This window comes from Patella vulgata, chromosome 7 (assembly GCF_932274485.2).
Source record: "Patella vulgata chromosome 7, xgPatVulg1.2, whole genome shotgun sequence".
In the NCBI taxonomy this organism is placed as follows: domain Eukaryota; kingdom Metazoa; phylum Mollusca; class Gastropoda; family Patellidae; genus Patella; species Patella vulgata.
Window position 1 is genome coordinate 35,154,212 of NC_065885.2, and position 27,827 is coordinate 35,182,038.

Consider the following 27,827-nt stretch of genomic DNA (forward strand, 5'->3'; position numbering starts at 1 on the left):
AAAATACAACTCGGAGATATTGGACCATATACATTTACATGTACATATCTATTGAATTTATTAATTATCAGTTCAGGTTAATTTATTTTAACCATTTCTACAAAGTTAAAAGTATGGGATTAGATATCGTAAATTTGCTACTTCGCGGAGATAGTTTGCATGGAATAGCCAGTTCCAAGTCCGTTTAGATTGAGATACAAACCACAAACACGTCTAGCAATGGTATCTCTTTTATACCATTTGCAACATGAGATCTAATTGTAGTATTGTAAAATACATCTGAATTAAATACAACAACAAGTAGATCTAGACATTGTTCTTGATAGCCCCCATCCCCCACCGCTGACAAGGGGAAACCACGCCGGAAAAATCTCTCGGAATCTTCTCGGCCAACACAGGGATCGAATCCGCCCCCCCCCCCCCCTCTAGACTAGCGAGTCAGCACTTTACTCACTAACCCGAAGTTCTGGTTTGATTTAAACCAGCTATGTGTTATTCAATTACTTTCAGTGGCACTATACGTTACTATCAGCACATTTTGTTGTCACTTTTTATTTACGATATTGTCAATTACATTCATCGTGAAGATCGGGTCTCGATTATCCTGTCCTAGGGCGCTTGCGACTTTATTATACTTATGAACCGATTGTCTTCTGATTGAACCGACTTTTTATATCAGGAACTAGTTATCTTATTGTTGCTGTTTTTCTTCTTAGGGTGGCGCTATTTGGAAAAAAATCAAAGGGTTCACCAATTCAAGTACGGTCAGTTGCACATTCATCGAGGGACTTCGATATTGGAAATAACGCCACAATTCCAAGATGGCGGCCATGACGTGAGGTTGTTTCCAGGCCCATATAGTATACTATCGTACTTTGTTCTGAACTGAATTTGTGTAGGAACGTGAAGAAATGCGCACATAACGTAGCATTTTCACCATAAATAACCTGTGACCTGTTTTTCTAGCTAATCGAGTCAAAGGCGACATTCAATTTTTAAACATAATATCACTCCAAATGGAGTTCAAATTGCTAACAAAATCTTGTTCTGTTTTGGTATTTAAACCATCCGGCTTATGCGTGCTTGAAAACCTTTGGTGTGGAGGTTATCTGCTATCCAGTAAACTTCGGTTTGTAAAATCGATTAAAATCATTGCTCTGGTTAGCTATGAGAAATGACGAATGTCATACACTATGCAGGTTTTCTACATGTTTTAAAACACATGGGCCGTTTCTCATTTAAGGAGTTCCCATAGCTAACATATTCTTTGTCTTTCACCATTTATTTTCAACCCGATTCCAAGAATAAAAACATCTCGATGAATTGCATCTTTAAGCAATCTGTTTCTCTCTAGAGATAGAATCGGTGAGAATAGTAAAGGCATTCTCGCTTTAGCAACGCACTGGAATGTAACTCAACGTAATTTCCTCAATTGTTTACAAGTAATGTATTTATTGTGTAATTTGATTGAATTGTATATACACAAAATAACCATGTATGAACTTTGTTATTTAACAAAGGTGTTGAATATACCATACGCGTCCTATTTACTCGTAATTTAAATCTATACTCTTTTGTTTTTCAACGTTTTAGTAACTTAATGGAAAGTTGGGTTTGATTCGTATGTAAGATTTAATATAATTTCCAGGCTGTTTGTTTAGTAATAAATAGATGTCGGGGGTGGGGGGGGGGGCATAAATCTTTAACGGGTTCTATGTGATCTGGAAGTTATAACGTAAAATTAATGAACTTGAATTCCAATGTTATTTTCTATTGGATGCATGTACTGAGAGTTTTTTTTCAGCAGTACCATATTTCTTATTGCTTTATTCATAAATTCTTTTAAGAGCATTCCTGAAGAGGATTAGTAAGCCAGTCATAATCATAAACATACAAGTTTGATAGCAGGGGGGGGGGGGTCTAACGCGCGCGCCTTAGAGCATAAGGTCTGCCGTTGTCGTGGTTTCGATTCCACACTCGGAACTGACAAGGTGCAGATTGTCTGCCTAACCCCGTGGGTTTTCAACGGGTCCTCGGATTTTCTCCCACTGCAGAAACCCCTACGCGCAAGTGAATTATTGAGATAAGACTGTACCAAAAATGACATAGTTTGTGTTTAACATCATTTCTGTCCTTCATACATGTGATCTTAGGTCCCAAAATTGAATTTCATATTATCTTCTGCATTTCCTTCCCATTTGCATGAAGAAAAAAATAAATATCACGAATTCCCAGATTTGTAAATGAAACCAGCGATAAATTGACCATATAAATTATGCTGATAGGTCTAGAAGCCCACTAACAAAGACAACATTGGAAAATGAATACAAATGGCGACATAATCCTAAATATTACATGGAGATATTTGCATAATCTTTGCATAATTTTACTATTACGGTTCGACGCGGTGACATTCAGCGTTCATTTAACCCATATAACATAACTTTCTTACATATACAATTTCACGAACTTTTGACCAATATGTCTCGTCATAATCAAATGATCTGGCAGCCATTCCCATTCGGCATATTAAATTAACCGGTGATTTGGTTAGCTGAGGAATCGTAGATATGACAACTGTGTGCGATATTAGCTTGACGAATCACTAATCACAGAGGTCGCTCCTCATTTCCATTCTCGTGATGATCTCGAAAGTTCTCGTCTATCTTGTAAAGTCTTTCATGTAGTTAGATCATTTTATGCAGAATTCTCATCAAAAAATATACCTAGACAACCTTGAATAATGTCACGCAAGGACGTAGACAGAAATAAATATTGAGAGAGAGAGAGATATGGAGAGAGAGAGAGAGAGAGAGAGAGAGGGGGGAGGAGAGGAGAGAGAGATGGGTTTAACGTCCACTCGAACGAACTAGGTCATTTCGGGACTAACACATGGTTCAGTTTTATTTCAATAATGCTTCAGTTTTATTTCAATCGTTTCCGTTTTTACTCTAATTTCGAATCAGTTGTTTGGCGAAATATGCCAGAAGTCTCAATCAAATGCCAATTTCTAGCGTCTGGTAATTCCAGTCTACATAGTATTTATTGCACATGCTCTCCAGATAAGAATATTATGGCGACGCCCAAGGAGTATTAATAGAATACTCCTAGGCGACGCCGTTTAATTTGGTGGAATATCTCCAGCCTCGTTCTTCGAATCCCTTGTGACAAATGTGTCTGAAGCGCATTATGGTACACGATTCGTGTACCAATGTTAAAATGTTTAGTTTGTCTTAAATATTGGATATCAGAAGCCCACCTTTTCCGGTAAGATCACAGCATCAATGTTGATTTAAATTGACAAATAATTCGTGTTTTCAATGTCGAAGACTTTGGACGATATTGAGTTAGAGACTTAGCTACTTTAAGCCTTAAATTTTATATAATTTATTAATTAGACTTTCATTAACACGACAAGGCCATAATCAACTCTCGATGCCATCGGATGGCTCCGATTTTAAGTAGATTAGAACGGTTCGGTCATTTAATGATTTACGTTAAAAATGGATAAGCGAGACTTTGTTTATTATCTTAACAACGGTAGCAATGACCATCGAGTCGAGGCTACACTGTTCTTCTAATGGCGATAACTCGGCTCATTGTGAAATAATTTGACTGAAAATTTTCTAAATATTCCCTTCTCATTATCTTTTTTTCAACTATTATGGTGAGAACTGCCAGCTCTTTATCTAATCTTACGTAATTCCCCTTTAATTCATATTCATAATTTGGCGTACCATAATAGAGTTTGCTTCGTCTTATGTGAACTAGTCACTGACAGGCAAATTTGATTCATCTATAGCGGCAAAAATTAGTTTCTGAATTATATACAAAATGTCACTGACTAAAGGTCAGTTGAAGTATTAAATTATATAGGTCAATAGGCGTCCTGTTTTAACAACTTACATTTAGCTTTCGGAACGACACATCACACCCTTCGTAATTTCTAGGTGTGTGTTGTGGTGTGGAGGTGGGGGGGGGGGGGTCGCGGGTGCTACTGATCTTGTTTCGCCAAATGAAGTACGATCCACACGAAACATGGCGTGATTGTTCCTTGGACAATTGCGCATCGATTGACTGACTTCGACTTTTTATATGATGCCACAATGCCAACCAAGGTGGCGACAATGACGTCATGTCTGTTGCCTAGTCCATCTCTTGCACTTGTTAAACGATTGGTGGAGGGGTTGGGGCGACGGCTTTGCATATACATCTAAATAGAAAACTGGAGTGGGGGGTGGGGGCGGATGACGTCCTTATACAAAACATTAAGTGACCAACTAGTGTAATAGTAGGCGGATTGGGCTAATGAAGACGGACGCGGACTGTACCAAAATAACTGACACAAGATGTAAGCAAACTCTGCCACGACGATATCTCCCGTCATGAACACTACCAGTACACTGAATCAGGAAATGCAAAAAAGAAAAACTCTTCATGGACTTTTATTCGCCGGTGAAGTATGGATTTTTCATCGCACTTTGTCTATGACGATTTTTGGGCTAGTACCTAATAACAAACTAAGCAATTTACTATCCGCGATAATTTGCAAGAAGACAAATAATTGCTAGTATGCGTAAACAAAACAAGCTTTCGGAGCACACTGAGCCAGAAAAATATATGAATCCCAATGTGGTCTTGACACATTTTCGATAGCTACTTCATTATCGTTAGCATGTATATGGATTATAAGGCAATCTAGTATCGATGTTCTATATCGCCGATGTCATTCCAAATCCCCATAAGCCGGCATTTTTTCGAAAACCTCTCTTTTGCATAACTTAATTTAATAACATAAAATACGTCATAAATCCAAAAATTAAAGTTCTGCGATAAATAGTTTAAGCAACTGACCAAACCTCGTATCACGATTGGCCTGATTTTGTTCATTTCTAATGCTCGTATCTCGTTAAAGCGGTGTATATGACAAAAATTTATAGAGAGTAAATTATTATTATTATTGTTCGATTTATGACTCTCGAAGAGTTTTTAGAAGATCATTCCACATTAAGTTAGCTGCTCTGACGGAGAAAGCATATTCACCAGAACGTTTATTATATTTAGGAATCCTCAATATGCTACGATCACTTGAAGAACGAAGGTTGGATCGCCGGGGAGTATAGAAATCAAAGAGTTCTTTTAAATAACTGGGTGCAGTATCAGAATAAATGGATTTAAACACATTCACAAGAGCTTTGAATTGAACTCATCTCTTGGTCAAATTTTACACGTTCTAAAATTCTCATATTGTTGTCAATACCCCTTTCTTAAGTTACCCCACTGAGTATTTTGACCTGTCTGTGAGCAGTGCCCATCAAGTAAGTTACCATACTGATTATCTTGACCTAGCTGTGGGTAATAACCTTCGAGTAACTTACTCGACTGAGCATCTACACCGACCCGTGGGCAATGTCCCTCAAGTAACAACTTACCCCACTGAGCATCTAGACCTATCTGTGGGCAATACTAGTCAAAAAGGTTACCCTACTGAACATCTAGACCTACCTGTAGGCCATACCCTTCACGGCAGTTACCATACTGATTATCTTGACCTATCTTTTGGAAATACCCTCAAGTAACAACGTGCCCCACTGAGCATCTAGGCCTACCTGTGGGCAAGACCCCTTAAGTAACTTATGCCACATGGCATCTAGACCTACCTGTGGGCAATAACCTCTCCTAGAGTAACTTACCCCATTGCGCATCTAGATCCACCCGTGGTCAATACCTCTCAAGTAACTTACCCTACTGAATATCTAGACCTACCCGTGGTCAATACCTCTCAAGTAACTTACCCTACAGAGCATCTAACAAATACCTATGGGCAATAACTCTCAGGTAACTTACCCGACTGGGTGGCTAGATCTAGACCTACCTGTGGGCAATAACCTCCCCTAGTGTAACTTACCCCATTGCGCATCTAGATCTACCGTGGTCAATACCTCTCAAGTAACTTACCTTACTGAAAATCTAGACCTACCCGTGGCCAATACCTCTTCAGTAACTTACCCTATAGAGCATCTAAAAAAAACCTATAGGCAATAACTCTCAGGTAACTTACCCGACTGGGTGGCTAGATCTGCCATTATGTAAATTACCCCTCTGGGCATCTAAACCTAAAATCTCTCAGGTAACTTACCCGTCTGAACATTTTACCCATCGGTATAGGCAATACCTTTCAAGTAAATTACTTTATTGAGCATCTATCCTACATGTTGGCAATACCCATCAAGTAACTTACCCTACTGGGCATCTAGACCTACCTGTCGGCAATATCCATCAAGTAACTTACTCTTCTGAGCAGCTAGACCTACCTGCTGTGAGCAATACCCTTTAAATAACTTTGCCCACTGAGCATCTAGACCTATCTGTGGCCAATGCCCTCAAGAAACTTACCCCACTGAGAATCTAGACCTATCTATGGGCAATTATGGGCAATACGCCTCGGGTAGCTTACCCCACTGAGCCATATTCCTCAAGAAACTTACCGCCGTCTAGATCACCTCAGGTAACTTACCCCACTGAACATACAATGTAAATACCTAGATGTAGGCAATATCTCTCAAGTAACTTACCCTCCTGAACATCTAGACCTTTACCTTCGATATCCCTCAATGTATTGAGCTTATAGATCTAGGTTGCATCTACACCTACCTACTTATAAGGATTTTCCTTCATTTTGATGCCCAATTGATCTCTAGCAACGCGAAAACATAAGTTCGTAAATTACACAGTTCTAATACAAAAATGTTCACAAACCTCGTATGTCGTAAGAAAAACAAACAGATTTGGGGTGAAAACCTCTTAAGTCCGAAATCTTAAAAATAAACAGACGATAGCTTGTATTTGACAGAACATCTAATAGGGGTTATTTTCAAATGTACAAAAAGAAACTTTTACGCAAATCCGCCAAATATCTGATAAGTTATGAAGTTATCTGTTCCTCCTGTAAAATTTTGATGATCGGAGTTACGAGGATTTTAAATGACACCGACAAAAAGCAAAAGTACAGCAAATATTGTTATGTGATATATTATTCAAATTGTACTTTTCATTTATCAATACATGCACTTCTGAGACAATGATGGTCACTGATATGACTGGTATGTGAGGAAGGGGATATGTGCTGTTAATTGATGTGATCGGTTTGTGAGGAATGGGATATGTACTGTTAATAGATATCACCGATTTGTTAATTGATGTGACCGGTTTGAGAGGAAAAGATATATACTATTGATTGATGTGACCAGTTTATGAGGAAGGGATATATACTGTTAATTGATGTGACCGGTTTGTGAGGAAGGGATATATACTGTTAATTGATGTAAACGGTTTGTGAGGAAGGGATATATACTGTTAATTGATGTGACCGGTTTGTGAGGAAGGGATATATAGTATTGATTGATGTGACCGGTTTGTGAGGAAGGGATATAATGATACTGTTAATTGGTGTGACCTGTTTGTAAGGAAGGCATATGTCCTGTTAATTGACGATTAGATTATATCTATTATTAGAAATGTAGATGTTAATTGGCCCCATAAAGTAGTCAACTATTATATAACACACTATTATCACCACCAAAAGAACATTAACACTAGGATCTATTATAACACAACCCAGTCATGGCTTTTTTCTGAATATTTAATTCCATCACCTTGATCTATGCTGTAGTAATAAGAAGTAAAGTCGGCCATTATCAACATATGTTGTACGTTTTGTCCATGTCTAAAATAGAGCTCAAATAGTATCGTATACAGGACCGAGTATGCTCATCATATTCTGGAATACCTGATACCACTTCTTATTTTTCAAATCTAAATCACCCAATTTAATATTTAACTTCGTGAAATAGTCAGTCTATAATCAACACTATTTCGACTAAAACAACTGCTTTCATATAAATACGTTTTGACCTACTATATTTTCTCCCCTCGATGCCAAAATAGAATAGTCGGTGCCTTATTATACATTTCTATCTTTGGATGTAAATCTGGAACAAATGATCTCTTGTAAGTCTATGAATTTAGTAAATGAAGATCTGCTTCTATATACCGGTATGATATCGGTAATTCTATGACAAAACAAAGCCCAATTACAAAGAAGAAGTGTACAGATCTTTAATGTCTATTTAAGGAATATTCTTTGCTGTAGCCACAGCATCTCTTCTAAATTTGACTTTATAAATATTAACCTAATCAATAAAAAAAATGAAAAAAAAACCAAAAAAAAAAAAACAATCTATATGAAAAAAATTTAAAACTAATAATTATTAAAACTTCCCAGTATTACTTTTCGTCGGTTTACGAAAATTTGCTATACAATTGTTTTCTAAATACGAATTAAACCGAGAAGGAAACGTGATACCACCACCACCCCAGAAGTTGAAATTCAATTAAGGTACTTCTCTATATTCGATTTTAATATACGTGGAATGTTGATTCTCTTACACCATGTAGCCATGTAGGCTACTTTCCACAGTTTAGGTCAACACTTGGCAAGTCAAACCAATTTAAAGAACATCCCAACAGGTTTCAAATTAGAACCAACAGTATCGGGACAAGGACAAACATTTAAAATTACGAAAATTAAAACACTTATCTCAACTTACCGGGGCTGGTTGTCCTGGAAACAAAATCTGGTCACAAGTTAATCCTCGTTGTAATTTTCTATTTTGTTTCCATAACTTTCTTCGCATGGACATACCTTCCGGCTAATAATGGGATGCCTCCAATTTTGATAGATTAAAAACTTTGCGAAGAAGCGGTTCTCGGAACACAGTGATAATATCCAAGAATATACTGCCTAAAGAACATCGCTAATAAGATTCGTGATTTTTTTTCATTTCATCAACAAATCTGTTCTGCAGCTCTGCAGTTACGTTTCGATTAAACCAACTGGTGCTGTTTCCTGAGAAAGGTGTATAATCCGAGTCACTGATTCACAAAGGCATGGCTTTATTTTCCCGGGTCCGAGAGACGTACTAGCACGCGAAGATTCCACGTCGTGACTACTCTTATTTAACTTTAAAGTCGATCGACAGTCACGTCTTGTCTTGGAGGAAAAGCTTACATGCATACCACACAATCCAAACACTACCAATAACTCACTGTTTAATATATTTCATATCTGTGTCATCTCTTGTTACATGTATTAGACTAATTGAACTAAAATAACATAACTGTTATATAAGCGTTAAGGAAGCTTAAACTATACAGATGTCCTACTACTTAAACGAACGAATATTTATACCAGTAAATTATGTCACAACTCAGCTATGAATATTAGAAAATAATCCCTCGTCGTTGTTAAACACAAGTGACGATTGTATTACGAAACAATGACGGAATCCTCGCGTGCCAATCAACAATTAAAGGGAAGTCTGAAATATATAATCCTGGCTATAATTTTAATTTTTTCAACAAAAATAATAACTGGGGATTAGATATGTCAAATCATACTGTGTATAAAACTTCGATTCGCAAATTAATATTATTCTGAAACTCTACGGTAACGTTTCGAACGGTTGTCAAAAATCTAATCTCTAAGTAATACAAGTTATTCCAACAAGTACTAATATAAACAGACAACAGGATACACACTTGTAATAAACACCCAATATATCATGATATGTACAATACATAACACATTACGCACACTCCTCTAGCGGTTTAACCTTTTCCCCCCTAAACACACAATGGCAGCAATTAGTAAATTACTACTAGTGCTGTTAGAACTACTGTCACTTCGCTGACGAACGTGGATCTGTGAGAGAGAAAAAAGAAGTATGCAACACCCTAAAGCTAAATACATGTCAACACAATATAAACACTAAGCTAGATAGCTAGATTTCCGATCTATACCTCTAATCACCATCCTGTCATCGTACGCAATTATCAAACAAACAGTCACCGTACTGGAATTAATCCAATGCGATGGATTTTCAGAAGTTCCCCGTCCACGTGTCTTTTGAGTTTGAAATCGTTCCTACCAAGCGTAAAGACGCTCTATGATTGGACATTCAAGAGATTTTTCCCCGCTGCCTTAATACCTATGGCCCTATTGGTATCGATCCGGTTCACGCAGGAGAATGTCAATTGCAGGCGCTGAAATTAAGGATAATTGTGTGTATGCGGCTAGATCATTGAGTCGAGAAATAAAACAAAGGGTGTCATATGATAAGTGACGAAGGATTTGTAGAGTACAATATAGAGTCATTGGCCGTTCACTCAATCAGAAATTTTCAATCAAAATACAAAGAAGATACAATCGTATTTCCATACAATTTTAATATTTTATATGATAAAAGTATAGTGCTCTCCATATAAAACAGGAATGTTGTTGTGTACTGAAGTCATAATAAAATACTGGTCTGTAAGAGACAGAGGACACTAATATGTTTCAGGCAAAATGGAAACGAAATGAAGCCTAAAATCCTTATTTTCTACACCAATGTGGCTAATGAAGACTGCCTGTGTGTAGACGGGACCTCGGTTTTCGGGCTACCCGAAGGACTATAGGCGCTGCTCTTTGCAGGACTGAATCAGTATGCCCCTCTGTGTGCTTTATTCTAATGGAGAAACTCATAATGTAGGTGGAAACGGTCAACACATTAAGTACACTCATCAATAGTACTATAATAACAGTCTTTAGTTGCCAAGACTCAAAGTCAGAACAGATCCCTAAAAAAACTAATAATTTTAGCAGATATCATTTGGATATAAGTCAAACTGTATTTAACGCTGTTTTCGTGTTTTCATGAAAACGTCTAATATAGAAACACTTCATTAAGAACAAGTACATTCTTAGCTAGGCCAAGTAGGCTTTATATAAAGAATTGTTGGTATAAAAATAAACCCCGCGAACAATGCAATGATTTATCGATAAACCGAAGAAAATAATTCTTCAGGGCTAAAGGAGTTAATGTCGGTTATGAAATCAACGTAAACGTGTTTATTTTATCTTTTATTTAACAAAAAAAAAAGATTTATGAAATCGAATGATCATGAAGTGTCTTTTTAGGAGTTGGTCGCAATAGTATTAGATCTTTATCCACGCATCCCGACTGACATGAAGAAAGTCTCTTTAGATTTTGAAATAAATCCAATAACATATATTGGCAGTCACGACTCGAGGCTAGAATGTATGGATAGCCACTATCAATATTATCTGTGCTAACACCAACATCACACAAAGACAATAGACCAACGAACGATTAATATTAGCAACAGTTCCTAATGAAGCAGTCAGCGTCTCATCGCAGCTGTGAAATTGATTATTATGTACGTAGACCGACTGTGTTATACTAGAACTATTTAATATAACTTAATCAATCTCACAGACACCAAATTACACAATAAAGTTGTACAAAATCATGGGGCAAGTAATCGGAAATAAATGATTGCACCGACTGTTTATATGGCATTATGGTATAACGGAACTATGTGAACTTTTTGTAAAAATGAGAAGTGGTATTAGGTGTTTTATAAAGAGTAAGCTTGCATGTCTTGTGCACGACAACCTTCGCTACTTAATATAGATGAAAAGGGGTTTTGTGTTGTCGGGACTTAAGTGCTATTTCTACGCGACGTGGGATGAATTTGGACGGACGGTGCGGTCAACGTACCCTTTATTCAAACATCTGTCAAGGATGATCAATTTGTACAGTATAAAATTTTTCTTGTCAAATGGGCTTGAAAATTTCTGATTGTTCTTCTTGGCCCAATACAAGATTCGAAGCATGGATATCTTTGTTGTCCCAACCAGTGTCCCGACCACAAGACCTCTCTCTGGTTATAGCTAATTCGAGTTATAGTTAGAACTTGGATTGCGTGACCTATAAGTGCTTCTAAGCTATAAATCTGGTAGTCTTTTATTGTATTGAGCACTAATGTTACACTCTTCTCGGTTCAAAATACTTGACTCTATCAATGACCTTTTTAATGGGTACTGTGATTGTTTATAACCCTTACCTGGAAGAGTCAGAGAAATTTAGGGACGCAGTCAAATGGGACGTTAAAGAGGTAATTTATGCTACATATGGGAGCACAATCTTGAAGTATGCTAATTATAGAAAATAGAGACATGGTATACAATATCGCTCATGGTCATTTGCAGAAAATATTAAAACAAATCTTTACGGTTGGTATTTTCCACTTGATCTGGATTAACATAGATTGCCCCGTAACACAATATACAAAATTTGGTGACAGAGGGGAATAACTCTGAACATAATTAATGGATTAGACAATCAAATGGAAAGATTTAATCATAACTGAAGCCTCTTCAGTGCCAACGCGATTTCGTCATAAAGGGGTACAGCTCTGGAAGGTTTTATTAAATATAACTCATAATATCAATTTCAAAAGGATAAATCGATTACTATCGTCTCTATTGAACAGACGGGCAGTGAGAGTATAAAAAATTACTTATTGTCCGTATTTATGGGTGATAATTGGGAGCTTAATGACATCGAATAATGGCAGGATAATTTATAAGAACCGTTTGCACGGGTCTGCTATCGAAACACGAGTTCAAATCCGTTGATGTTGTAAACCTCATATCTTGATTCTCACAGGAAGACAAGCATTTTTTTATGATTTTAAACATGGTGTACCTAAATCAGTTCTAGTCAGAGTTAAGAATCAGCTCTCTGGTATTTAAACAAATCCACTCGGTTGATACGTTAAAAGTGGTGGCAGTCCGAGTTTATTTAGATTGTCTTAGATAAAAGCGAAGGCCACTCAAGGAACCACAACACCATGTCCAACGGAAATATTCGACAAAATCATAACTCATCCAGCATATAGAAAATAGACCTGTAATAGAGGAAGTTGCTCCAACTTCTCCGACACATATAACCACACAATAATCTCAAAACTATAAATCACTATACAGCGGAACATGCAACTAAAACCAGTCACTTATTACAAAAAGAATCGATACAGGATATCAAAATGATAAAAGCTCTACGAGCAATGAACAAAATCATTATAAAAACTGAAATAAGCTTCATATTTTAATATCACACAGGAGAAAAATAAATCCTATCATCATGCACAAGAATCGCCACTTAAAACGTTTGTATTTGTTTAAGTTGGGCCATCTATTGACATCAGTAGTCACTTACAGCTTGAGAATGTCAAATATAAACCAGCTAATTGAATTCGTAATTCATGTAGTGGTAATAGATCACTACAATAAAAAGTATCTTTTAAAAAATCCAAACCGTTCCCATATTTTTTTATGCTTTTGGATTGTAAACCTATTGTCGGTGGTCCTATTTTTCAACATATTGCTCTCTGGGGATTCAATCAAAGCTCTCGACAATATCTTCCGGAGTAGGACTCCAGTGGGAGAGAGAGAGAGAGAGAGAGAGACAGAGAGACAGAGAGAGAGTTTAACGTCCACTCGACACAAACTAGGTCATTTCGGGACTAACATATGGTTTAATTTTATTTCAATAATTCGCTTGAGCGTAGGGGTCGTTAGCAGTGGGAGGAAACCGCAGGACCCGGAGAAAACCCACGAAGTTGGACAGGCGACCCTACTCCTTGTCACGTACAATCGGGTATTCGAAACCACTCCAGTTAACTCAATGACAGGCCTTATGATACAGCGCGCAGGTGCTAAACATTCGGCCATGATTTCCCCCGACCCCAGTGGGACAATCACCTGATTGTTTACGGTTCTAAGACCCCCCCACCCACCCACCCCCCCACACACACACACACAAATTCATAGAGATAAAAGTATTATTATGTTTTCCCGAAATGACATGGTTATGCTGAGAGCACCATCCGTTTCTTAATTAAACTCTACTAACCATTCCATTAATTCAAACTGACTATAGCCTTGGTTGAAAGAGCAATATTTCGTAATACTTTTAATCGTGTTTTCATTATTTGTAATTAGTCTGTTTTGGATCACATATATACGCCAACTTTTTCATTCGACGATTTAATTAATTACGGGTTATTCTAATCGATTTCAGAGTACGTCGTAATTTGAAAAACATTAGACTAGGCAATTTTATCTATATTTTTATTCACGCGAATGTCTGGTATTCCTGAGACAAATGCTTCCCGTTTATTTTATCGCGGATCATAAAAGCAGTAATCATTACTTGGCGGAAATCTAAAATGAAACAAATACAATGGTCCTCACTGCATTTTATTACATGTATTAAGAAATGTTTCAATATTCATTAAAAGTACGATCGTACTATGGACCAGGAACTGGCCATGTTGTTGGATGAACTTCAAAATTCTAATCCACCAAATCGATGCAGAATTCTTCAAAGAACAAGCATGCCATTGTTTAAGTCGATCGGACTTGAATTGACGGATCCTTAGACTTTTTCGAAGAGCGTCACCCCAAGAAGAATAAGAACAACAACAAGGAGAGTAGCGGTTAGCGATGGGTTCCTGGTCCAAAAATGAAAACAGATAAGCTACCAATTGAAAACGGGTCGAAATTAATGATTGACATTTGTTGAAGCATCGAATCGTGTAGTGTTTTAAAGTACATTGATGTATGCATTGATGTGTGTTTAACTATTTGATGTCCAGAAGACTTTCTGATCATATGGGTACTAGAATTAGTTAAAAGAATTTAGCTTGTTGAATAGAATGCCATTTCCTCCTTTCGGTATTTTACGACATCAAACAGAGACTTCAAAATCAAAAGGCAATATGTTCAATATCCGTGTTAGGTTAACGTGGAAGCGCAAAATAGAGGTATTTCTGTAAACCCACTAGATTAAATTATTTTGTCTGCGTTCAATACCTGGGACTATTTTCTTTCAACATGTAAAAAGAACTTTGCAAACTGTGATACAAGCCTCAAGGAGTGACTTGTGACTGTGTCAAGTATCTCAAGGACTATTGATTCCGCTCTGCCTTCGTTTACTCACCGAAATGAGCTCTAAGAATTCGACCTACTCGGAGAGTCTATTTTTACAATTACATTTGGTCGTATTCTGAACGAGACCAGACCATTAGATTATGCGTTCTTATACCAAGTTCAAAATTCGAGAAAATTAGATTTGTATTATTTTTATAACCGAAATGATTAAATATCGAATTAAAGTTGTTTATTTAGGCAAAAATGTACGACAAGTGGTAGGGGTTACTGTCTATTAGCGGGATCATAGCCACTGAAGTAATAAGACTTGAGTTGAAGCCGCAGTTCCGCCAATAAATCAATTATGTATTTTTGCTGTTTATTGCAGTAGACAAAACAACACGCCTAAGAATATCCCCTCCCCCGCCCTCTACCCCTTAAAAAATAGAAAAAACAAAAAAACAAAACAAAACAAATTTATTTGTTTATTCAATTCTCCATATTCTCAAATCAAGGCAGAACCAGATATATCTGTCCAATTCAGTCTGAAATGTACCCTTGACAGTAAGATTGGAAAACTGCTTTCTTTGATTCTCTATAAATTAAAAGCTGTGGTGGACATGTTGTCGTTTTTACTGTCCTTCAGGTCGCTGTCTTTGTTTGTTCGACTGGATTGTAGATAGACTGCGGACATTAATAATTTGATCGACGAGAGGAAGTTTCCAATCATGTCAGTAAAGGAGGTAGACGTTGTAATTGTTTGTTGGTTATAAATGGGCGATGCCAGACATAACCTAGCGGTAGTATGTATTAATCATAACCATTTATTTTTGATAATATAGTCTTATATCTATTCTCAAAATAATGAGAAAACATCAAGACTTTGGATATAACTGGGTTTTTCGTATGAAATTCGAACTACGATCATTAATTGGCATTGTATAATGTAAATATCATGTTACTCGATGTTTCAAATAGACGTACATTTGTAAGACAGACTATAAACCAAACTAATTATGTTTTTGTTTTTCTGTACCTGTGTCAGATGCTATCTTGTACAGAACTACGTGATGCACTCTGTTTAGAAGTAGGGTACATTTGCATAAATACAAATCAGTATTGTATGTCAATGCATTGTTTCATTCACTGGACATTGGTCTTAATTGAAAAACTAAATGACCATTTTATGGAAGACCTATAAACATCTACGAGGCGTGTTTCGAAATAGTATAAATGAGAAAGTATATTGATTATCGATTGATCAATTTCTTCAGATGGGTCACTTCCGGTTGGGGCTATTTGGAAAATAACTGACGTCAATGTATTCCCGATATCTGAACTATGCGACAACCAAAGCCGTATATAGATAAAGTTGCGACAACTGTGAAGCCAAAAATTTCAGGGATGAAGATAGATATGTCATAGAATTCCGCGAAAAAGAGATAAAACATACATTTTTTAAACGAAAAGTATAGCTGAACAAACTATTATTATTATTATTATTATTATACAACAAAAAGCGCACAGTATTGTTATAAGAATATAGTCTAATTCATAAGAAAATGAAATAAAAGATACACCAGATAAAAGCGCTATTAAATATATTTAACTTGCATACGCTTTTAAAAATAAGATTTTCTGTGCAGACGGGTAAAGTGAAAAATGAAAATTTAAATAGTAATTTGGGAGATAAAACCTTTTTGCCTTCTAGCCGGCAAAATAAATGCCTGAAATTCCATGATTTTTGGGTCTGGAGCCATTCCGAATTGTGTGTCAGTTTTTGGTCATCGATCATTAATTGTATCATCAATTATTCGAAAATAGAAATTTCTTTAATTTGAAAATCAGTGTAACTTAAAATCAGTGTAATTTAAATAAAAGGTGTCTAGCGTGACATGTGTTTCGGGCATATTATGTTTCATCAGTGACATGTGATACGAGATATAGCTCTCCGAAACTTCTTGGTTTCTTTTGCAATTTGTTTGGGGTAAGACGTTATCACTCCCCGCCCTGTGTAAATAATAATATTAATCTAATATATAAACCGCACAAATTTAACAGATACAGATAATGCACATGTTATTCCACAGGTAGACAGACATTGAAGGGGCCCAGTGAAGGAGACGCAGTTGGTTAAGAGTTTGCCCGACTCCTTTGGGTATTTGCGCCCCATTTCCAATGAAATAATCATGTTGTTCTGATGCTCAACTAGTATCAAATATATATTGTGTCTGAGATTTGTTACAAATCGCCTCGAACATGTTCCACACATCTCAACATTTATCAGATTTTTGTTCAATCTATAAAAGCCTACACTCCTTCAAAATGTTTTGTTTAGTCAAGTTAAACAAGAAAAGGCTAAATGGAACAATAGGACAAGTAATAAGTAATTTATTAAAATACACCATTTTGGATTTCATTTTGCCGGCCATTTTGAATTTCTACCATCAAGAATTCTCGAAATTAAATTTTTGAGATTATCGCTTCCCTTTTATTACCAAATTAATGTTGTTTTTATTATTATTATTATTATTATTATTATTTTTTATTTAAATGGTATTATATTACCAAATTTGGCAGTCAATTTGAAAGAAATGTCCGCCATCAAATGAAAAATACATTTTTTAAAATGATTTTTGTAAAATTCGATTTTTCGACACATTTCGCTTGCATTTAAAAAGAAATTATTTATCCTTCCACCACTGAAAGACAGTGATTACGAGATATCGCTCTCCGATAATTCCTGAAGAACGCCAAATTGAATTCTGTTAATCATGTATGATTTTGTCTGACATATTTATCATTGAACCAAACTGCATCGGTTTCTTTTGCAATTTGTTTAGGATAAATTGTAGCCCGTAAAACGTTATATCAAGAAAAGCTATATGACGCCATGACGTCATACTTTTTATGGCGTCATAGTTGGGACTCAAAATGGCGCCTGTAAATGGGTTGTCGTAACTTTCCCTACACAGGGCTTTGGCGACAACAAGATCCTAGATACTATAAGAAAAGCCTGTTAACTGACTTAAACGGCTTCCATGTTTAAGCTGTAAATAGTTGGGGAATAAGTGAGAATTATGGTACGCACTAAAGAATACAAATTGATTAATAAAGTGAGTGCATGCAGCTCAAGTACTAACGGCAAGATATAAAGTAGACGTAAGCAGATAAAAGAAAATAGATGTGGCAGAAAATGTCGTGTTTGTTGTTTACATCAAGTCAAAATGAAAAATACGTAGGTCTGGAAATGAAATTTTAACCTCGTTCACACGCGAATGAAAATTACAAAAAGGGATTACTAAAACATTATTAAAATCAAAATAGTTTTTCTTCGAAAGAACAACAAAAACAGAAATATTTAATCCTTGTGCATCAATGAAAGTGCCCTATAAAGACATGTCTTTATCTTAGTATGAAATAGGATAAACAACCGAAATATACTCTTAAAAATAAAAGTAGGGGATATTGAAATGAAAATACCTATGTAGGTTGTGATATGATAAATAGTCATGGACACTTGACATGCATTGAGAGTATGTTCACAGATGAAGAACTTATCGCCCCAACAGAACCACCACTGGGCTGCATGTGCGACACACAGTAGCGCCCTACACGTAGGAGGGGGTCATTGTCAAATTTGACACTTCAAGGAAGGGTTGATGAAAACCGCCGCGTGCTGGTTTTTCCTATCCATGTTTTCTTCCCTATCGGTTCTTGCATAAGATTTACTGTTTAGCGTATCTTTGCTTTAGCGTGTTACGTTTAATTTCATCGGGAGACATGTTCGTCGACGTCAACGTCAACGGACAACACTGCAAGAATTGGCCGTGGCACTGCAAGAGGAGTGGGTCAGATTGCCCCAAATCTTGATTGGGTGGTTGATTAGGAGCAGGCCACGGCGAATTGCTGAATGTATGAGGATTTGTGGAGCAATTACTCATTATTAAGACAAAAATCAAAAACTTCCATTTTCACTTTTGACAGTGTATCTCTTTGCGAGTGAAATGGGGCCTTCAGATAAGCCGCCCATATGAACTGTTCATGTTCATCTGTAGGCAATTGGCCTGTTATTAACATACACTGGTTACCTCTAATAAAAACAGCAGTGCATTTCCGCAGTTTTCTATTGTTTCTGAATATCCCCTACTTTTTTTTTTAACAGTATATAAAACGGAGGGAATCTAGTCCTTTATTTACTTTTATAACAAAAAGAGACCACAGTGCAAATAGATCGTTACAGTTCTTAACAATAATGATTTAAATACACTTGGGAAATTGAAGCATGTTAGTTGTACGATTCAAAGTCAATTTGATGCGATATACTGATATTCAGTTGTCAGCATGACTTTTAAATACATTTGTATACCATATATTCCAAATTCAATTTCCAGTCATATAAATAAATAATATAGGAATGTCTGGTTTCTTTCTTTAAACTAATTATCATTACGGTAATAATAACACAACGTGACGCGTGTTATATCATTTACCCGTTCAACCATCTCTTTTGTTAAAATTCTTTAATTGGTTAGTCTTGTAACGTAACAATAGTCAACATGACGTAATACGCTCCTAACCAACAACAAGATTGTTTATCCATAATATATTGGAACGAACATTTTTGTTTAGATAAAACGTCGATATGTTGGACATTGTTACTGTCTTGAATTATTTATATTATTAATCCACCTTCGATTTTGTATTTTGTTGAAATAATATTATTGAGTTATAACTCCAGGTCTCTGATCACGAGATGGTATGTCCGTTTAACAGAGAGTACGCACGACGTTTGCCAGAACGTTTCTATTGAAAATATATATACGAAACGCTACACTCCTTTTATTGCCACGGTATTGCAGATCATAAAACGGACGTGGTATCCTGATTGGTACATATTTTCTGTGGTGTATCACTTAACCTCAAACGGATGTTATAAACGCTTGTTCTATACACAAACGTTTGTGGGAAGTTATGATGGTCTATTGGTCTAGAATATCGAACTTTGAACCCTATAGCAGGCCGATACCTCTGGCTTGTGGTTGTCGGTTCGATCCCTAGTATATGTGAGCATATGTGACTTGGATATAGCAGTTTCTTCTGTACCTCGTGGATTTACTCTGGTTACTGTGGTTTAAGCAAAGGAATTTACTAATATAATTGGTTGTCTACAATATCACTCACAGTGGAAGCGCGTGTTAAATCCCGGATTAACCAATCGATTATTTGCTTATCATGAAAAATTAAATGACTAAATTAAAAACAAAAATCATATAAACTTGGCCATCGGTTCTTCACCTGAATCGTATCGGGGGTATAGTAATCTACTTTCATCTGAAAATATATTTGTTGATTACGAAACTATCGGACACAGTCCTGGAAATAAACATGAGAAGATCTTACCTTTCTAACTGTTAAACGAACTGGGGTTCTGTCACAACCATCTGTAATATAAACAACAAAAACATATGATGTTGTTCTAGTAAAACGTCTTGGATAACCTTTGTAATATCCTCTGGTTCGAATTTCTATATTAAATATATACCTCCATATCATCTTTAAGTCTAGTTAAATTTCAAAAGTATTTCATCGACAATTGAATAACAACAGTTTCAAAGTTTGTTTTTAAAAAGATAATTTAATAAATGTCATTTATTCACTCGGCAAATTTGATTTATTTCCAAATATAACAATCTATAGGAGTCATCTGGGAAAATTGTGATCTTAAAGGCCAAGGTCACCTTACAATTATTTATAGGTGATTTTTCATCCCTACATATCTGATTGTTGGAGATCAAGGCGTGGGTGAAACATTTTGTACGCAAACAGCTCGAACGTGGGATGAAAACATATACAGGAAGTCATCAATTGATAATGACTTCTTATTGCGCATGATCATCGGTATCCACACATATCCCTAATAAACAAAACGTGTCACTCGATTTATATTGCGATTTCTACATCTTAACCAGGCTTAGTGTCTATCTGTTCCCAAAAGGATAAGTGATGCCTTCTTTTCATTACCTGAACTCAGAAATAAACCTTTCGGGTATTTAAAACTGAAGGTTTATAAAGACGAAAACATTTGTAAACACTAAATGTTTCTCGATTACATCTTGTACAAAACGGTAGAGATTAAATCTTGTTTGACGTATGAACAGCCGTCCTACGTGACACCCAACTCTTTAATCATGCTTTAAATCAGGCATAATTGGTAGCCAGCCTTGCAACGTGTTGATATCGATGTCAAACGAGCCTCTTCGCGAGAGAGGAGTGAATGACGATAAAAAGTTATTGGTTCTAAATTAGAACATTTAAATGATTGATAAGGCTGTTGTAGTTTGGGATGATTGCGGTATAACGATTCTCGTTATAAACCAATATCATTATAACCCTTATCTCGAATCGGTGATATATAGATGTTATGATTTGGAACACTCGCGAGCCGACTGTCAAATGGCACTCAGTTTTCGCTACTGATGTTTTGCCATATTATGTTCCTTTGTTGTCACGAATCTTGATAAAGCACAAGTCATGATAAGCGACTGCGAAGAAGATTAATGTATTTTGTGTGCCCTAGCCACATATTCCCGATTGACAACCAAGCAATTATTACGTTCTGTATTCTAAAACACTAAAACCTGGATCTCTAGGGAAATATATAACGCCATTTATACAATTCAAACCCATTACATTGAATGGAGTAGATACATTTTTTTTTATGATTTTAATGGCATATTAGGTCATTAAAAGTACAGAGGGACTGCACCACACACCAACAATTACACATAACAAACCCATGGACAAGACACAATAGACAGACATCACAAACAACAAATGCACATATCAGATCAAGTGAAATTATCTGGGGGCTAGCCGTAAGTGTCCACTGCGCTGTATAGACCCGGGTCTGTAGCGATACAGACTTCAGTAAAATGAAGAAAAAAAATAACATAAGGGTAGCAACCCCTTAACAAAAGAAGAAAGGGAATATTTCCCAAACGTTGTATCATACCAGTTTGAGTCACGCTCGGCCATAAGCTATATAGATGTAGGCATATTGAAGGAAAAGAACTTTACAATAACCATTTTCATGAAATGCCGTAAATAGCCAAATTAAACTAAATGGCCTATGTAGGGATCAAAACATTATAAACGAGTAAAAGAATTAAAGTGTAATAATAACAAAAATGGGTTATAAGTCCTTAATTCTATAAAATAGAGAAAAACTATTACCGAATACTAGGAAGCAATCGCAAAAAAATGTGACTAGTCTTGACGGCTGTCGTATACTGAATGTGTACGGATATTAAACTTATCCATCATGTCCTTCGGTTAGTGTCACAAGTAATGCCAGTTGGCATTTTAAATTATATCCACCAGGTCTCAGATGGCTTCGAATCTGAACCAGGTGGTTACTAATTATTCGCAGGGTCATTGCCCTTGAATTGGAGAAAAATAGCTTGTGTTGGTTAATATCCATGGGATCTGCGTCGGTTTCTAATTCAACTATCATTGATGGAGACAAATCTAAATTAGCTTGTTTATTCAATTCACACTTCTTGGGAACAAGGTGGCTTAGTGGGTGGGTTGCTACTGTCCCATTTAATACATTTATAAATTCAATAGACCAAAAGCATTGTATCATACCTGTAGAGCTACCTGAATCTGATTCGTCTCCAGTTATAATGACATCACGCCATAATTGAGGCGATACACAGGGAGATTGTATAATGTCAAGATGCTCTTCATCTGAACTCCCGGCTAATTTTCTGATCTCTTCGCAGAGATGATATTCCCCGTCATCTTCATGTGACGTCACACTGGCATGTCTTGAGAAATCCGACTGACTGAAAAAACAAATCACAATGCAAAGAATGTGTTGCTCAAATGACAAACAAATACATAGGTTTTCTTTGTTTTATGCGAGGGGGAGGGGGTCAATTGTAACAGAAATGATCCAGTTGCTTAATAGTAGTAGGGGGTCCCAGAGCAAATACTGCAATGTTTTTGGAAGATGATGTGGCTCATTGTTATCGGATATAAACATAATATCTCAGCCCCAGGCTGTTCATAATGTACCGGAAATGGAAGTTACGGGTCTCGAAATTCACTAAAATAAAACCTCTTTCAATACCCAGTTGACTGTAAATTAGGTTATCCAGAAAAAAACGCGATACGGGTCTGTCTTATGTAGCGTTGTTGTAAGATGTTAAGAGTAAAATGTCCCTACCAGAATAGCGAGTAATGTTTGACGGTTGATCTGCCTTCATGCTTCAAAATATGTCTTTCGAAAATGTCTATTGGTATCACAATAATTGGATGTCATTTTCAAACGGCTAAATAGTTCGGACACAATTTTAACCTGTATAATTCACAAAGAATGAATTACTTTGACTCGAGCAATGTATAAGCCATTCGTACCCCCCCCCCCCCACACACACACACTCCTCCCATTATCGTCTTAGCCCTTTATAAAACATTTTAGCCATATATGAAACCTCTTCGCCCTTTATGAAACCTCTAAACGCAAGAAATACATACGAATGATTTAGTATGTTAGGTAAACGAGCAGTGATCGCTGGGTGCCTTATTACCTTCACGAGGTTACCATCACTGGGCCTTATCTGTATTTAATAATGTTGTCTAGAATGCTAAGCAATCCATTCTTATTATTGATCTCAGTCACATTTTGCCACAAAGACCAATTGTATTTAAAGAGCGATTCTATTTTCACGAAATTCGTTGATTTGCCCGAGGACTAATTGCGCTCATGTTGGCTTCCAGCTTCTCTTGGACGCCCGAAATTAGATTAACGCCATCACAACGAGACTTAATTATAGTTTGCGCGGCTACAAACAAATCGCGCAGACGTCACAAGGCTACCAATCAACCACCTTTTGTCGTTATTCACGATTATTGCCAGTGACTTGAGTCAATACCAATAACATGTAAATCGCTGAAAAAATGAGAAAGGTCTTGCGCGTAATTTCAATAAATGAAAATAAATAGCATGTGCCTAATGGCGGATGCAATGGGTTATCCGACCGAGGATGGTCCTTACCGCTCTGTATCTGCAGTGTATAATGTTATCGTTGACTGGTCTTTAATTCCCGATTGCTGGACCAAAATGGGAAATCAATGGATCAACCAAGTATACATTTACAAGCTTGACTTGCTCATTGACTATAACTTTAGTTAACACACATCAATTTAATACTTTACGTCCAAGATTATGGATCTTTCTAAGCACATTACATTAATAAATGAATGCCGAGTTATTGTCCGTTACAATTTAGATGGAAAAATGTGTACATTAATTTGTCTAATGTGTTTTCTCTTACATTAAAGCCAGATGCACTATGTTCCCAGATATTATTGAATATCGAGTTAATAAAAACAAATATACTGCTAGTCACTTTATATCTTATGGAAACAAAAATTAAAGGGAAACAGTTTTGTCGATGTTTTATTTCTCTAAAATCTGGTTACAAAATTTAAAAGAAGTAAATGGGTTCGGTAGTTACCGAGAAGGTGTTTATAACTATTCTAATAATTTTGTGATAGCACGAGCCGTTTGAATTAGTGACTGAACGCCTCTAAAACAACCCTCTATATACAGACGGCAAGTTAAAAAGTGTGAAGCCTTTTTAAGATTCCTCTGTTCTTTTGATAATTGCTTCGTTGATATTTATTTGTTATGCAGACGGCTTTTCTATCGATGGTTAGGCTGGTGGGGGCTTATTTACAAAAATTAAGTCCTTTCAATAACGTTCCTCGCTCGTTTGATTTCCCTTGTTAGGAATGCAAAACGGAGGGTCTGGCACGGATGGAACGAATTAAAAACCAGGGTAACATGTCCACGTTTGCATGCACGTAAAGGAACCATTGGCAGGTTAAATCAGGAAACGATTCCTTTGCACTTATGATCGACAGATATTTTAGAAAATATTTCGCTAGATTTTGGTAAAGTTACTATTATTTGAACATACACACATTGAATCCGCCCATGTTAACACTTGAGAACACGATTAACAATGCTTGGAAAAAGTTGCATTCAAAGTATTAATAATTCATATTCGGCATTAACAGCAGCTATTAACCTTTAACAATGTACATGTATCTTTATAAAAATTCAGATTATAGCGATGGTGACGTCAGTGGAATTAGTGACATTGGAACTGAAATAACATTTGTTTAGACAGTTAAATTTGTCTGGAATTTACATGTAAAGGTAAATTTAGATAAAAAAAAAATCGAAAATAGCTTAAGCAAGTATGATAAATCACATACAATAATATATTCCGAGTTTTTTTGTTTTTCCTTTGACGGGTTCAATATGACACCTCACTCCATTTGTTGTTTTCAGACAGAAGCTTTCATTATTTGTACAATAAAACGGCGAGAGTCGACATTTACACTTAACTGTAACCGTGTTTACATTTAGAACGCCCGGATTGTATCGCTATTTTTTTTAGAATAATATTTACATTTATTTATTCGATTTAATTCTAGAAAGTCAAAACGCAAATTCTGTGGATATAAAAACTTATTTATAACAAATAAAGATCTTCATCTCAAAGAATAAATTCGCATCTTTATCTGCAATACAGATTTTAATTCGAATTAACCAATGTTCATGTAAACCCATTATGACGTATCGTGTTAGTGCAAATCTTACAGTAACTAGCGCCACACTACACTAATTAGGTTCCGAATAGCCTCAATCGATAGGTTTTGAATCTGAGAATACATGTAGCACACATGTATAAATACGTCACTCTCCCCATAATGAACAGTTAATGTAAAAATATAAATAAATGGCGTTGTTAAAGAGTAATTCTTCGGACTTTAAATCTCATAAACTAAAGGATCAAGGCAATGACACATTTCCTGATGGACGATCCTAATAAGTCCAAACTAATCAATAAGCAATAAGTGATGGGTTAACAGGAGTCAAGGTAGTGAGAAGGGTTTATTAAATACTTGTAATCGATTCACATTACTTCTGATTAAATCTTCTATTTGATCTAATTCAATAAATGGATATTGAAATAAGGATACCACTATTTACTTTTAGCTAATTATCACGGTATTTATTATTTCTTAGAGTTTCATTACAAATAAACGTATCAACTCCACAAATGAGGATTGTAGATTTTTTTTCATCAATGTTTAAACTGAATGAAACTGTAATTTCAACTTGGACAAAACATGAACTCATTAAATGAAAAGTGGTATCCGGTGTCACAAATATTAATTAAATAGAACGATGGTTTAAGTCTTAGAATTCGCGTTGACTTGGCGAATATGGTGCTGGCTCACTAACCGGAAGCTCCGGGTTTCAATCACGGTGTTCGGTGAATAAGTTTCTCGGGATTTTCTAGTCTGGTTTTCCCTTGTCAATGGCTCAAGGCCATGTAGGCGTCTAATCGTCGGGATAAGACGAAAAACCGAGGTCACGTGCATACCATTGGCAGCATGTTAAAAATCCCCAAACAGAAATCGAAATAGAGCAGGCCATTGTGTATATCAGAGTAAAATTCCACTCATTGCACACCACGTGGCGCATGTCCGTTTGTCCATTTTTTCATAACCTGAATATATAGGGAAAATAAAAACTACAGGGCAAAACGTCACCGATAGTCACAATTGCAGTTTAATAGTTTAAAAGAAAAAATAATTTTTAAGAAATAAGACGTAAATCTCTAAAAAGATGTAGTTTCAAGAGTTTCACAAAAAAGAAATACGTATGTACCATCTGAAACTTTGGAGCATTGTTTTATTCCAAAAGAAAGCTTAGAAAATTTTCTAATTTCTAGAAATTATATCAATTTCTTGAGATTTTACTTTATGTATTATTTCTAGGTCACATCGTTTTATTGTCGCATATAGATCTATCGCAAGAAATCTGTCTCGTTTGGTGTATTCTTGGATTCTTCTTTTGAAACTGACTATAATGTAATGCTTACAGAGTTGCCTCCTCTTTTTCTAGAATATTTGATATATATATTACAATCTTTTTTTTTCTGTTTGCATAGATAACAAAATTAATTTGTCATTTCTGTCAATAGATTTTCACGACTGGAATTTACTGTGTCGAAAAGCTGCCTTTGGGATGAAACGAAACACTGATATCCTATTGTATTAATCCACTGCCACAGATATGGAATAATGATTTCTACCAACAAAACCACGTAAATTGTATATAAAGAAAAAGAAAAAAAAAGAATAGAAAGTTAAATTTTCTTCTCTAAAAAGGTTAGCCATTCTCTTATATGCCCCTCTCATCAATTTTGTAAAACATTGTTTGATGACCTTATTGTTTAGAATCGAAGAAATGTCAGGTATTGATGAATATTTTTGATTTTAATGCACAATGATCATGGTATAAACAGACATGTTATAGGGTAATTCCCTCCGAAAATTACGTCACAGGTTTAATATATCTTTCACCATACTAGAACAGACACCTAGCTAGTTGACCGACATTTTATGTCCTAAATCGGCGATTATAGTCCAAGTATACTTCGGGAATTTTGTTAAGTATTCATTCTGCTTTCATTTAATAAAATTGATTTTTTGGTCTAGAATGGACGAAAAAGGTTTTAATGAATTTTCTGTCAGGTTTTGATAAATATTCATGATTTAGAGGCGATAGGATAACAGAGTTAACGGGTTGGTTGCAGTGCTATGAACGGCTAATAATCACATATTTTTAGTATGCTACTTCAAGTTTGTGTATCTCAAAATTTTGGTGGTCAACCTCATGCAAATTTTGGTGCAAAGACATGACCATTTATTTCTAATGAAAATCATTCAGTCCAACCGAAATTTTTACCAATGGGGAAATTAATGGTGATCTGCCCCCGAAAAGGGTGTTAAAAACAAGAGTTATTCCCCTTGAAACAAAATAAATTTCGCTGAATATTAGATAACTCTATCATCTAATTGTGTGACATTATCTTTTCCATTATTTTTTCTT

The 27,827-nt window shown here is 35.9% G+C and overlaps 1 protein-coding gene across 3 annotated transcripts in view; it reads right to left on the minus strand.

Moving 5' to 3' along the window:
* The window catches only part of LOC126827477 (pleckstrin homology domain-containing family G member 7), a 187,811-nt gene that overhangs the window by 58,985 nt on the left and 100,999 nt on the right, over positions 1-27,827 (minus strand). For 2 of the 3 annotated variants that reach the window (XM_050556841.2, XM_050556839.2), the window contains exons 3-4: positions 22,493-22,692; positions 20,246-20,286 (exon numbers count right to left, since the gene is read on the minus strand). In XM_050556841.2, the coding sequence (XP_050412798.2) occupies positions 20,246-20,286; positions 22,493-22,692 (241 nt within the window). Of the gene's footprint in view, positions 1-8,609; positions 9,665-20,245; positions 20,287-22,492; positions 22,693-27,827 lie in introns of those variants that run through there. The other variant, XM_050556844.2, reaches the window with a different exon arrangement.